This window comes from Micromys minutus, assembly GCF_963924665.1.
Source record: "Micromys minutus genome assembly, chromosome: 21".
In the NCBI taxonomy this organism is placed as follows: Eukaryota; Metazoa; Chordata; class Mammalia; order Rodentia; family Muridae; genus Micromys; species Micromys minutus.
This window is the reverse complement of record NC_137956.1, coordinates 286,130-300,974: the sequence shown is the minus strand read 5'-3', so window position 1 is coordinate 300,974 and position 14,845 is coordinate 286,130. Positions and strand designations below refer to the sequence as shown.

General features: G+C 44.9%; 1 protein-coding gene across 1 annotated transcript; it reads right to left on the bottom strand.

Annotated features, from left to right (window-relative positions):
- Positions 1-117: 117 nt before the first annotated feature.
- Positions 118-5,518, bottom strand: PPIB (peptidylprolyl isomerase B). Its single transcript, XM_080934165.1, has 5 exons — positions 5,260-5,518; positions 3,750-3,863; positions 2,713-2,806; positions 951-1,135; positions 118-450 (listed from the first exon to the last, which is right to left on the bottom strand). Exons 1-5 carry the CDS (start codon positions 5,392-5,394, stop codon positions 328-330), a joined length of 651 nt encoding a protein of 216 aa, XP_080790291.1. The 5' UTR covers positions 5,395-5,518; the 3' UTR covers positions 118-327.
- Positions 5,519-14,845: the final 9,327 nt, after the last annotated feature.

Below are 14,845 nucleotides of genomic sequence, written 5' to 3'. Positions count from 1 at the left end.
AGGCAGGAATCTAAGAAAGGAGCTGCATCTATCAGCATGGGAGAATCCCTTGCTGGAACACTCAGGACAGGTGCTATACACACCCCAAACACAGCCCACACCTAAATTATATATATATAAAAAAACCCACTTCTTTATTGATCAGAATCGGTAGGAGTTTTATATAAAAATCAGGCCTGTGGAATGTGGGGGGCGTGGTCACCCCATCAGATGGAAGCACTGGGGCCGGAGTGGCACAGAACCTTGTGACTGGCTACCTTCACCTGTGAGGGAATTGATATGACCCGCACAGACAGCTGCTTAGAGGGATGAGGTTGCAGTCTCTGTCTACTCCTTGGCAATGGCGAAGGGTTTCTCTACTTCGATCTTGCCACAGTCTGCAATGATCACATCCTTCAGGGGCTTGTCCCGGCTGTCTGTCTTGGTGCTCTCCACCTTCCGTACCACATCCTAGAGAGGAGATGTAGAAGTTGTGTGGGGGTCAAGAGGACACTACTGGGAGTGGCTCAGGAGTGCTGAAACCCACACGGGACGAACTCAGAACATGGCTGATCCAACTCTGCTCAGATATGAGTCTGAACATCCCTGATTCAGGGAGTGACCAGACAGAGGACCCCAAATTCTGATTGTGGTGGTCAGGATTAAACCCAGGGCCCCAAGCATTCTAGATTAAGCACTCTGTTGGGAGCCAGCCACAAGGGCACTCTAACTGTGGTCTCAGGTTGTCCAGCCCAGCCTTTGACTCCTGAGTTCAAGTGATCCTCCTGCCTCAGCCTCCTGAAAGCTAGGACCACAGGCATGTGCAAGGCTCTCAATCTTGACACTTCCCCATATGCCAGGTCAGGAGGGACCAGTGCTGGTCTGTGTTTGTGCTTAGGTGCCTTTGGGAAACCCTTGCCCGGATCCTTGGTAAGGACAGTAAAAGGTGTAACTCATACTTCTAAACTTACCATGCCCTCTAGAACTTTGCCAAAAACCACATGCTTGCCATCTAGCCAGGAAGTCTTGACTGTAGTTATGAAGAACTGGGAGCCATTGGTGTCTTTGCCTGCGTTGGCCATGCTCACCCATCCAGGCCCATAGTGCTTCAGCTTGAAGTTCTCATCTGGGAAGCGTTCACCATAGATGCTCTTTCCTGGGAAGACAGAAGAGGTCAGGTGGGTGGACCCAAAACAGGCAGATGCTTGGGCGAGGATCTACACAGTTCAGGCTTGTTATACAGGCTAGGCTTGAGTGGCAAACAAGGACATAAAAACAGTCTTCCTATCTTCTACCCAAGCCATCGGACCAAGACCACCTGGGGCCTGAGGCCAGGCTGAGACAGATGCCTAGCTGCCTGCAGGATGCTGGGGACATGGGGGTTTGTGGGTGTAGAATCCTTCAGAAAAAGGCTGCTGTAGCCGGGATACAAGAGAGGTTCAGCTGCAATGGGGGTTGGTTGGGGGAGGAAAACATAAAATAAAAGATGCTCATGAACATTTGTCATTGCGTGAGATATGGGTGAGTCTTGAAGTTGGTTGCCCCATTACCCACCACTAACTAGTGGGCCTGAGAACACTAACACAGAAGCAGCTGCGCTCCCAAGCTGGTGAGATAGCTTGGCATGCACAGTAACTTACTGCCAGGCATGGAAGCCACAGGGTGGCAGAGGAAAACGTTCTCTGACTTCCCACACACACTGGTAGAAGGCTAGGTGTGAGGGAATGATATTAGCACTCTGGAGGCAGATCTCTAGGAGTTCCAGGCCAGTGACACACAGTGACTAACTTCCTTGCTCTCAGCTCACCCCACAGCCTCCTCAGGATGCCTCAGGCCAGAGACTGTCATGACCGGAGACACTGACATGACCGGAGATGTGGCTGACTGTACAGCCACTGGGGAGGCAGAGAACCAGGATTAGACTGGTTGGGCTGAGGTGGTCCGTTTCCTGCAATGGCTCCTGGCTGGATACTGAATAAGACTTCCTTATTTGACTTCCATATATGGAATTTTAATTGTCCAATTCAAAAAATCCAATCTATATCCTTAGTTTCATTCTCAGCCTCAAGACACAAGGAGCTCCTAGTTACCAAAAAAAAAAAAAAAAAAAAAAAAAAAAAAAAAAAAACCTGAAAATTTGTTTTTTAACTTTAATGATGGTGAACATAAATCACACTTAATCTCTCACAGAACTTCCACCTATCTGCCCTGCAAATGGTTAAGCTTCATGCCTATCAATTTTTTTTTTTTTGCTAATTTTTTTCCCCTGAGATAGTTTGTGTGTAGCCCTGGCTGTCCTGGAACTCACTTTATAGACCAGTCTGGGCTCCAACTCGGAGAGCCACCTGTCTGCCACTGCATACACCACACCAGCTTTTTTTTTTTTTTAAAGTGTATGAGTGCTTTGCATACATGTATGGTTTTGTATCAAACATGTGCCTGAGGAGACCAGAAGAGGGTGTCAGATTCCCTGGAACTGTAATTACAAACAACAAGTAGAAATGGAGCCCAGGACCCCTGCCCTCTGCAAGAGTTGTCAACCAGAGTCCTCTCTCTAGCCCCTGGTGTGCTAAGGTTGACCTTTAAGGCTGGCCTTCAAGTTGTTCTGGAACCTCCTGACTTAACCTGAGCACAGGAAGGAAGATGGCCTCTAGAGCGGGTGAGAGAAGCTTTGCCACCCCACCTTGGACACTACAATGTCAAAACTCCACAGCTCAGATGACCTGAAGTTACCTCCGGTGCCATCTCCCCTGGTGAAATCTCCACCCTGGATCATGAAGTCTTTGATGACTCGATGGAACTTGCTGTTTTTGTAGCCAAATCCCTTCTGGAGATCGGAAAGAGAACACAGGACTAAAAATGAGGCAACAAGCAGATGTCAATCAGGCCTGTAGAACCTTTTCTACGCTCTTTTCTAGTATAGACGCAGCATTTAATGTACTCAGGAACCAGCCACTGCAGGTCTGGTGCGTGCGTGCGTGTTCATGTGTGTGTGTGTGCTCAGCAGATCTCCAGCTTCTGCCTTTCTACAGTTCCTGAGTGATGTAGCCCAGGACATGCAATGCCTTTCCCGGCTCTGTTCTCATAAGAACAAACTCGAGGTCTGGGGATGTGTTTGTCCAGGCAGGAACAGCCCTGGGTTCTGCCCTTCTCAGTGTGTAAGTTGAGAGTGGTGTGTGCCTGTGACTCCAGCACTCAGGAGGGAGAAGCAGGCATAAGCAGATGCTCAAGGTGACCCCTGGCTGTAGTCAGGTTCAAGGTCAGCCAGGGGCTACAAATAAGAGGGAAAGGAAAGGGGATAACACCTGAATTGTAAATACAGAAAACATCCAATTAAAAAATTTTCAAAAAGAACATTCAAATAAGAACTCAAATAAAATCAGAAGGTAAAGATTACTCTTTAAACATTATAGTCAAACAGTACCATGTTCTCTCAAATATAAAACCACATCAACACCTCAGCAGCCACCAAACTATTTGGCATAGATAACTGAAGCTGCCAGTTTCAGTACTTTGGATCATTACAGTTATGACTAGGACCAGCTCAGTCTTTGGGTAGTGCCAAACCATGGCCAACGGAGGCTCTGAGTAAGGTGCTGCAGCTCCAGGGCCTTCTCAAAACTAAAACTGGACCTCTTTATTCCTATTCCATATACAACAATCTTTGGTCCGCAGGGAAGCCCGGCTGGTAAAGTCTGGCTACCAGTGAAGATGGGCTACACTCTGAAGTCCCAGCTGCTGCCATCCCTACCTTTGTACCAGCCACTTACCTCTCCTGTAGCCAAGGCTACAAAATTATCCACTGTTTTCGGAACGGTCTTTCCAAAGAGTCCAAAGGTCACTCGTCCTACAGGTTCATCTCCAATTTGTATATCAAAGTATACCTAAGGACAGTATGAAATCCAACCTTAGCCACTTGTACATCAAAGTATACCTAAGGACAGTATGAAATCCAACCTTAGCCACTTGTACATCAAAGTATACCTAAGGACAGTGTGAAATCCAACCGTAGCCATATTTGTACAGCAAAGTATACCTAAGGACAGTATGAAATCCAACCTTAGCCATTTGTACAGCAAAGTATACCTAAGGACAGTATGAAATCCAACCTTAGGCATTTGTACATCAAAGTATACCTAAGGACAGTGTGAAATCCAACCTTAGGCATTTGTACATCAAAGTATACCTAAGGACAGTGTGAAATCCAACCTTAGCCATTTGCAGGGGCCTTGGTAGAGAAGGAAGGGCCTGAGAAATTACTCCATGAGAGAACAAAGCCTCAAGCTGTGGCCGACTCTGATTCTGACAGAGGCAAAACCCTTATTTAAATCCAATAAACAGGCTGGAGAAATGGCTCAGCTGTTAAGAGCAGCTGCTGCTTTCCCAAACCATACAGCATTTGTTCTCATATATGGTGACTACAATCATCTGCACTCTTATGAAAGCTCTAGTCTCCCACCCCAATACTCGGGAGTGATGAAATGGCAGGGCCACTGCAGGCAGGCAACAGTCCATCACTGAGCTAATAACCCCAGTAATTATTCTTGCTAAATTGTAATCTCCCTCAAGCAGCTGGGAGTACACATATGCCATAGCACTTGGAATGCTGCATCACCCTCCACCCAAAAAAGTGATGACAGACTGGCCTTATGGCTTAGTGGAAAATTCGGTTGCCGCTAAGTCTGAAGACCTGACTGAGTGAGACCCACATGACGGAAGTAGAGAATCGACTCCTGCAACTTGTTCTCTGACCTCTACAGTTGCACTGTGATACCTCGAGTCCCTCTCTCTATTAAGTAAATAATGTAACATTTAAAAAAAGTATTCGGTTTCAGACTACATAACAACAATCTGTGTCCTTTCAATGACTCCAGATTTTAGAAACAGACATTAAATGGGGGAAATACACAAGATCACTGTGCTTGCAAGTTTTAACTATACTGTGTGTGCTACAAAGCACACTAAACAGAAGTGATCATAGTAAAAGAAGATTCGGCAATCCGGATCCGTCACCATTTCCTCGCACTTCTGGGTACGTGCAAAGGGACCGACCAGAGGATGTCCGTGCTAGCCACAGCTGGGCATCCTGGGTGAGGGCGGGGTCTTAGGGGAGTCCAGGTTATTCTCTAGTTTGAGTAGGTAGGGCTTCAAGAGATCAAAGTCGACCCAAGGATGAGTTGAACAAGGACGCTCAGGTCCGAATTACAGGGTCAGACCCGCTCCGGGTTAACCGGAACGAAGGCGGCGAAGGCAGGCCTCGCCGGTGAGGGGAGCCCAGACCTTGACTGTGACTTTAGGTCCCTTCTTCTTATCGTTGGCCACGGAGGGTCCCGGCAGCAAAAGGAAGACCACGGAGCCCACGATGAGGGCGGCGGCGAAGAGCACCTTCATATTGCGCTCCGAGAGGCGCAGCATCCAACACCACCAGCAGCAACAGTGGTCTCGGCAGCCCGGACCGGAAAAGGGTGTGGACGCGCAGCACGCGCGTGGCCGACCAGGCGCGGGGTGGACCCGGGGGCGCGGGCCGTCTCGCAACGCCAAGAGCGCGCCACGTTCTCCCTACGCAGCAACGCCGAGTGGTAGGCGCCGCCGCAGGCGGGGCTGCGGGTGGCTGCCACGTTCAGTCCTCTGATTGGATAGACACCTTGTTCCTCCGCCTATATCAAGGCGGTGTGCGGAAGGCGGTGTTAGGATTGGTCTCAGGGAAAAGGACTACGTATCCCAGCATGCCCAGCGGCCGACTTGCCCACCCAACTTTAGAACCTTTGTTTTAGCTGTAAGGGCCAGTCGCTCCCAAATTGGGGGTGGTCTTCAAAAAACTGGACACGTTTAACCTTAGCGCTAGGGGTTGAATTTTGCGGCTGAGCGTTACAGCAGTCTTCTATATCTTCTATAATACTTACCTTGCTTGGTGACCTGGAGTAGTGACTCACACCTGTCCTCCCAGCACTGGGCAGGGTGAAGTAGGAGGCCAGCCAGGGCACAGAGTGACTACTAGTTCTTGGGGGTAGAGTGAGACCTTGCCTCAAAACAAACACTGCCGGTTATGGTAGCACGTCTCTTTAATTCCAGCACCTTGGAGGAAGAGGCAAGGAAGAGGCAGACAGATTTCTGTGAGTTTAAGGCCCCTTCTTTGTAGTTAGTTTCCGGCTAGCAAGCCGTTAAATAGTTAACACCTGTGCCTGCAAACAAAAAAGGGGTGGGGTCGAGGGGCGAAGAGATGGTTCAGTATGTTAACTCTTGTTCTACAACCTTGAGGACCTGAAATTGGACTCAACTCATGGACTTTATGACCTGGTGCTTTGGAGTGCCGGACATAGACATGGAGTCTGGTGGACTGGCTGCCACTAGTCCTTAGACTGAGGGCGAACCTGTCTCAAAAAGAAGGTAGAGGATAAGAGCCGTACAGCAGACATCTTCCTCTGGCCTCTGCTCCTGTGTGCATGTACACTCCCCCTAAGACACACACACGCAAGCACGAACGCACGCACGCACACACACACACACACACGCACTTGGATATTTAGTTTATCCCACTTTACTACTCACCTCTCTCAGAGTCCTGTGTCTAATTGTTGTGTGGGCCTATGAGACCATGCGTTCTGTGGATACTTCGGTATTTATCTTTTCCTTTTTACAGTGTGTCATTGTATGTGAGTAGGTAGACATGCAGTGGCCTGCATTTGGAGGGAGTTTATTCTCATCACAAGAATTCTTAGGGTTGAACTCATGTCCTCAGGCTGAGAGGCAGGTAACTTTACCGAACCTGAGCTATCCTACTAGCTCCTGGTTATTCTTTTTTAAAAAAGATTTATTTATTTCATATGTATGAGTACACTGCAGCTGGCTTCAGACACACCAGAAGAGGGCATCAGATCCCATTACAGATGGTTGTGAGCCACCATGTGGTTACTGGGAATTGAACTCAGGACCTCTGGAAGAGCAGTCAGTGTTCTTAACCACTGGAGAAAATCTCTCCAGCTCCAATTTTTTATTTTTACTTTTTGAGCTATGTAGCCCTGGCTGGCCTGGAACTTGCTATGTAAACCAGTTCAGTCCAGAGATTTCCCTGCCTCTGCTTTCAGAGTGTTGTGATTAGAGATGTGTGCGTATAATCACACACACACACACACACACACACACACACACACACACACACATATATATATATATGAGATAGCTATTGACAACCACATTGATTAAGTCAATTAAAACTTTCAAGTCTTTTTTATTGATGGTTAGACCAAGAGTGGGCTTGTGTCTTAAAGTCTCTTGGTGCCCAAGTTGAGGATACATAGTTTTGTTTATTTTTTCTGTTGTATGGTTATTCTTGTTTGTTTTTGCTTTGTTTTAAGACAGGGTTTCACCGTGTAGCTCTAGGTGTCCTAGAAACTCACTCTGTAGACCAGGTTGGCATTAAACTCAGAGATCTGCCTGCTTCTGCTTCCTGAGTGCTGGGATTAAAGACATGCACCACCACTACCTGGATAGATAAGTTGTTTTTGCTTTTTTCATTAAAAAAAATTACCTATGTATATGGATACTTTGTGGAAAGTACTTCTACAAACAGAAAAAGCAAGATTTATTTAAAACTATACCTCAGTAACTGAGCAGTTAAATCATCTACCTTAACCTCCTATGCTAATCTGGCTCCCTCCAGCCCCATCCCATGATACTTGCATATTATTATTGATCTGAATCTTTGGGCTTCAGGTGTGCTTCCATGATCTCCCTCCCAATCCCTTCCTCCTGGATCCAATTTCTCCATCCTCCTGGCTCACCTGACTCTCCCTCTCTCCCCATTCTCCTTCCTCTGGCTGGCAGAAGTCCTACCCAATTCTTTATTCAGCATTTATGGACAAGGCAGAGAATAAATGATAAGAACTGTTTATACAAACTTGAGACAGTAGAGTCTTGGTATATGCTTTACAATTCGGTGTCTTAAATAAGAAAGGAGATCAGAGACACCAGCATTTGAATAACACAAGGGTAAACCTTACAGTCTATAAAAACATTATTTCCACATAGTTCTGATTGACTTCTGTTGTGATTGGTTTCCAAGAACAGGGAATATAACTATGCAGTCAGCTTGGGCATGAGAACGTTTTTTAGTAACAACAATAATGACGCAAGAGAAAGCTTCCAAATAACATTAGTAACAGTTCAAAATGGCAGGCTAGACAGATAATAGTTACCTAGCCCTTACCATGTTACCTAGGCCATAACACTAAGTATTACCCCAACCTACAAAGCCATTACCTTGGATAGAAAGCACCTAATCCAATCCCTCATGGTTTCCTCTACCATTCTACAACTCATAACAATAGTGAAATTAGTTATGAAGTAGCAACAAAAATAATTTTATAGTTAGGGGTTATCACATGAAGAACTGTATTAAAGGGCTGCGGCATAAGGAAGGTTGAGAACCACTGGCTAAGATATATTGTCAAGAGTTGGAAATGTCCTTCCAGAGGTCCTGAGTTCAATTCTCAGCAACCCCATGATGGCTCATAACCATCTGTAATGGAATCTGATGCCCTCTTCTGGTATGTCTGAGGACAGCTACAGTGCATTCATATACATAGAGTAAACAGATCTCTTTTAAAAAGATACTGTCACAGCATTATTGGTGTGGCTATAGCAGAAGCTTAGAACTCTGCTGAAGCAGGGTCACTGGGTCTGAATTTATGTTTGTTGTGGAGTCTGGGAAAGCTAGAAATGTTTAGACAAAGAGGTGGTTAAGCCAAGTTGGTAGGCAGGTGTGGAGGAGATTTAGTTGTTGACAGTAGCAGTGATTGTAGCACCTAATTTTCAAAAATCTTTGCCCACAGAGGGAAGGACTCTGAGGCCACCATGAAGGAGTAAGTCACCTATTTCCAGCCCACACTGGTCTTTAAGGGTAAAGAGATTGTCCTTATGTCTGTTGTTCCTTGTACTGGTACATGTTTTTATCGACAATATGACTTTTAAAAAGAGAAACCTCTATTTTAAAAACAGAAACATCTGCTCCAGTGTCTACCAAAAACTTAACTGGGTAGTCTTTTTTTAATTGTTAAAACACTTTAATTTATTTTTCTTTTTCAGTTCCCAATTCCCAATTTTCCTTCTTCACCATCTCTTCCATTTTTTAAGATAAAAGTTGTTTATGTTTACATAAAATTTACAACTTTGGAGCTGGAGAAATGGCTCAGCAGCTAAGAGCACTGGCTGTTCTTCCAGAGATCCGGAGTTTAAATCCTAGCAACCACATGGTGGCTCACAATCATGTGTAATGGGATCTGATGCCCTCTTCTGGTATATCTAAAGACAGCTACAGTGTACTGACATGTATAAATAAATAATTTTAAAAATTTTACAACTTTATTTTACAGATAAAATCCACCTTTTAAAAAAAAATGTGAGTACACTGTATCTGTTTCGGGGTAGGGGTGGTGGGAAGAGACATTAGCTTTTTAGCATCTGTGCCAATGGCTAAGACCAAAAAAGTTTTCCTCACTTCAGGACCCAATATGTTCCCTTACCTCTCAAGTAAACAAAGTCAGAGTTTCTGGAGGACATTACAGGAGGGAAGTTAGGGCTTATCAGGAAAAGGGGAAGGGGCCTGGGTCTTCCAGTTATACACATCAGAAGCAGAGAAAGGAATGCAGATGAGGAGAGCGAAACATCTTTCTCTAGGCCATTGCTTTCTGCTCCAGCAGTTGGGGGAGCCTCCCACAGTGGAAAAAAACAGAGGCTGGGACCTGATTTAGTTAGGGGTATGGCAGGCTCTCAAATGGGTAGCCAAAGGTGGTGAAGGAAGTACAGGTTTCTGGAAACTGCATATCTCCATCAGGAGGCAGAGAAAGAACCATAGAGGGGAAGGAAAAAAGGGTACAAGTCCAGAAGGGGAAATGGGAGATTGGTATGGGGGTGGATAGAGTGAGGTGGGACAGGATGGTGGGGCCTGAGGTTTGGCAGGAGGAGGATGAATTTGGAAGAGGTGGGAGGGATGGGGAAGTGAGCCTAGTAGAGGTAGCAGGCCACTTGGGAGGGGGCCAGTGACACAGAATTTTTTCTTTTCTTTTTTTTCATTTTTTAAAATGAAAACAAGCCCTTGTCATATATAATATATTGTGAACATTTCATTGTACAAGTAAAATATCAAATAACAAGATACCATTGATCAATTAAAAAGTCACTGATTGCACTTAATGTTGAAATAATACTCTATATAACACCAATGTAAAATCTGTAAAGATTATATTGCATGTGAAGTTAAACAGAGCACTGTAAGACCTTGGATAAATGTATAATTTGGGATAAGCATAATAGACATTTAAATAAAACTGAGTTTGCTGAATGAAAACAGAAAGCATGGCAATTGTTCTTGAAAGATGGAAAAAGATGTCTTTACCCAATTGGACAGAATGAAGACAGTGAGTTAGGATACAATGTTACCAAGTAATAATCCCCAGAGGTAAACCCTTAAGCCAAGCAGGGGAGTTTTGAACAAGAGCCAACCAATTGATCAGTAAAAGGGGACTGATCAGGATGCACAGGGGTTCCTGTGACTGGCTTCAGGGAGCTGGTAGATGGCCACCTCGTTTAATAAGAGGGTCACTGAATAGCAGAGTAAGTGGTGCATAGCCTTTTTGTTGTTGTTGATAGTGGAACATCAGATGCAAATCCTTGGGGGGAAAGCTTTATAATTCATGGAAGGAGTGAGAGTTTAGACTCGGTGGCTCCATGTCAGGAGAAAACTTAGGTGTCTCAAGAAAGTAAAATATTAACATGACCAGCAACATGGCAATGAAGAGATAGATGACTCTGGTTGTAGGAGCTAGTGACAATCTGAGGCTGGAGAGGTGACCCCGGGAGTGGATTGCTATGACTAGAAATTTTTCATCCTGAAGATGATAGGAAACTTTTTTTGGTTTTGGTTTTCAGACAAAAAAGACAAACAATAAACAATGCCATGTAGAGGGTGCCACTCAATGGTAGAAAAAACCCAGCCCACACAAAAAGAACAGTGGCCTGCAGAGATTGTCACCTAGCGGTAAAATCTGGAAAAACCTACCAGCACCTGGACGGTACAGAAACAGCAGTAATAGAAATGAAGAAGTCAAACAAGTACAATTATTTGGGCCAAACGTGTCCATCATGCGTCTAATCATTCACACACCCATTCAAGCAAAACCGAAACTAGATTACCCACGAGATGCGATGCACTGCGCTCCCCACTATCGGCGCTTCAACTTAGCGTGGGAGGACTGGGAAAGTTTCCTGTCCAAAGGAAATTTCCCTTCCCAAACCAGGAAGTGGGATCCTAAAAGGACTGGATCTCTGGGTCTCCCTTGGGTCTATCCCATTTTTCAGAAGTCAACGACTCCCCTTTGGAGCATGTTTTTATCCAGGCTCCAAACCCTTTGGGGCTTGTCATCCTCACCTGGAACCAGAAAACAACTAAAATTAACTTCAGAATACAGACACACCTCCTAGGAGCATCAGAAGGACTTGTACTTTTGTGTTTCAAAAACATGGCTGTCATTACCGACATCCCTAGACTCAGTGAGAGGAGCAGAGCCCTGGAACTTTTGTTTGGGGCTACCTCCCCTGTTACTACCCCCACCCCCAAACCCTTACCTAGGAAGGCCTAGAGTGAGGCACTCCCAAGGAGCAGGAGGATCTTAGGACACCTCCAATGGAAGAACTAGAAAAGGTGATTGACAAACATGCTGATTAAGCCAATTATAAGTTTTAATTCCTTTTCATTGATGACCAGACCAAGAGCCAGCTTCTGCATCTGAAAAGACTGAGGGTCAGAGTAACCTTGAAACATTTGCTGCTGGCGTATGACTCCATAGTAATTATTTTAGAAATAACTTAGCAATTATTTATTAGTATATCTGGACCATGGTCAAGGCCATAAAATCTCCAATTTGTTGCCAAGGCAGATAGGAATACTGAGGAAAGGGGAATGGGAAGAGTGGAACAAGAAACAAAAGCAAACACAAAGTCAAAGCCAGTGGCTTACCTTAGCCATTTCATGGCAGTATGACTAGCTTACCCTCCTGTCCTGTAGACTGTCCTGAAGCTGTTTGTATTTTGATGATCATTCCACTTCCCCAAGAAGGGCTGCCTAGTCATGTGCTCAAGAGGTGACTTCATCTGAACCTTCCCATTTTAATTAGTAAAATAAAGGAAAGCAGGTGACTGGGCGGGGTGAGGGAGAAAGGAGAGGAGGTCACAGGACAGAGGGTGGAGGTTGTGGCAAGATGGAGGTCCCCAAGGCCCAGCTAGACCCAGGTGATATTGATTGGCGTTAAACAGCTATGAACATTAAGGACTTTATAAATCTAGTATCTCATATAGAAGGGCAGTTTGTATCTTTGTTCGATGCAGTCTTGTTTTGTAGAGGATTTGTGGATTGAGAGTTGAATATATAAACCTGTATGAAAAGCTATCGGGCTGTAGAGTTTGTGGGATTTTGAGGTAGAGAAACACCCAGGGACAGAGGCAGAGAACAGGCAGTAGAAAACCACCAAGGGAAGGGAGTTGTGCAACCCAAGTAAGATCCGGGTAGTGGCTTGGATCAGGTGCGCACAGCTCCGTATCAGGGTCGGGCCTGAGGAGTGAGACCTCAGATGAACCGATTTTTACTATTTTTTAATATTTACTGCAACACTGTCCCTTCCTTTCTTTTCCTTTTTTTTTTCTTGTTGGTTTCTGGAGACAGTTTTGTTTTGTTTTTTTGTCTTTTTTCTGAGTAGCCCTGGCTGGTCTGGGATGGAAGGGGTGTGTCACCACCACTCAACTTAGCTGCCCTTATGAAATATTTTTAATCTTGTATGTGTATGTGGGTGTCAACTTGAGTTTAGGTATCCATGGAAACCAAAGTGGGGGCATTGGATCATGTGGAGTTGGAATTAGAGGTAGTGAGAGCCGCCTACTATGGTTGCTGGGAAATGAACTCAGGTCCTCTGCAACAGCAGCCAGTTTCCTAATTTCCTTGTGTAAACATGAGTAACATTTGCTATCTCCTGTTCTTGAACCTCTAGAAAATCGGGTACAGGTGATTCTAGTAGTTCCTAGTCCTGCTTTTTGGAGGTGTGATGCGCCTTTCTCCATTCAAATATTAGACTGTCACATTCAAATATGGAGCCTATAGCTGTGGAGAAAAAAATGTTTACTAAACCACATGTCCCAAGTGGCTTCTTACACAAGTACCTTAATGCTAAAATAGCATAAAATATCTTTTGTTCTCCTGTCTGATTTTTGTTGTTTTTGTTTTTTTTGAGGTAGAGTTCCTCTTTGGAGAGGAACTGGCTGTCCTGGAACTCTAAACCAGGCTGGCCTCTCGATGTCTGCCTCTCATGCTGGAATTAAAGGCAAGCACCACCACTCTGGCAGATAAAGAACTTTTCATATACAACTACCTGACCTCCCCCAGAAAGGGTTTCTCTGTGTAGGCTTGGCTGTCCTAGAACTTGCTCTGTAGACCAGGCTGGCCTCAAACTCAGAGATCCACCTGCCTCTGACTCCCAAGTGCTAGAATTAAAAAAGTGCTCCACCACTGACCACCCTCACATACAACTTTTATCATGATTTTCTTAACTAGGGTCTTCCTGTGTTGCCTAATTCTTGAACTTGCAATATGTCTTGCCTTCCAAACCAGCCAGTCAGTTATGCCCAGATAGGGAATTATTTTGGTGGCCATGTGTGCACATGTGATTTTACTATATAGGTTTTTTTTGATTTGCACTATATAGTTAAGTCATATCTCCTGTCTGTAAACATGTTCCTCAAATAATTACAGCTACAAAGGTTTGTTTCTTGGGGCTGGAGAGATGGCCCAATAGTTAGGATCACTGGCTGCTCTTGAAGAGGACCAGATTCCCAGATCAACCCTTCCCCATCAATCACTAATTAAAAATTTGCCTTGCAGGCTTGTCCACAGCCCAATCCTATGGAGGCATTTTCTCAACTGAGGCTCTTTCAGATTACTCTAGCTTGTGTTAGATTGACATGAAACCAGCCAGCACCATGTGCATGTGTGTTCTCTTGTGTGGGCATATGTCTACATGCATGTAGAGGCCTGAAGCTGACACTGAGAGAAATCAATGTCAACTTATTCTCCGAGGATCTTTTAGGTGAACCCAGAGCTTAGCAATGCTTCTGGTCTGCCTAGAAAACTTGACTTGGGTTTCCATCTCTGCCTTCCAAGTGCTAGAATTACATGCAGTTCAACAGATTTTTATGTAGGTTCTGAGGACCTAAACTCAGGCTCTCAGGTTTCTGCAGTGTTTTATCCCGATGAGCAAACATTTCTAAAAACGAGAAGTTAAGCTGGTTGTGGTGACACATGCTTTTAATCTCAACTTTCTCAGTTTCAAGCCAGCCAAGGGTACATAGTGAGAAGATCCTGTCTCAAACACACCAGCACCTCTCCGACACCCCTGCAGAAACAAAGACCTGGGCATTACACAGGCCTAGGTCAAGTCTTAAATGTCCATTGGTAAATTTTTATAAAATTCTATCAACATTATCAGAGACCACATGTACTACAAAACAAGTCCCCAGTGTATTCTGTCCATGTTTTAGTTCTCAGCATTGAACAGCTCACAGCTGTTACTCTAGTTCCAGAGGGAATGACATTTCTTTGCTTCTGTGGCACCCACACATACAGAAAATAAATATCTTTAAAAAAAAATCAAACCCTAAAACACTGCTTTTTCCCCCTCCTGACTTTAATATTCAACTAATACTGCCCTCTTTTGCCCCCAAAACACAACCACTTGTATGATGATGTCACTACAGGCCTCTGGCCTCTATGCTGAGACGTGGCCCTCACTACAACAGTGCTGCTGCAGCCTGTCCTCTGCTCTCA

Coding starts and splice junctions, on each gene's coding strand:
- PPIB (XM_080934165.1), bottom strand. CDS start 5,394: ATGCTGCGCCTCTCGGAGCGCAATATGAAGGTGCTCTTCGCCGCCGCC. Junction 3,864..5,259: donor GACCTAAAGTCACAGTCAAG/GTCTGGGCTCCC, acceptor TACTGTCCTTAG/GTATACTTTGATATACAAAT. Junction 451..950: donor GCAAAGTTCTAGAGGGCATG/GTAAGTTTAGAA, acceptor TCTCCTCTCTAG/GATGTGGTACGGAAGGTGGA.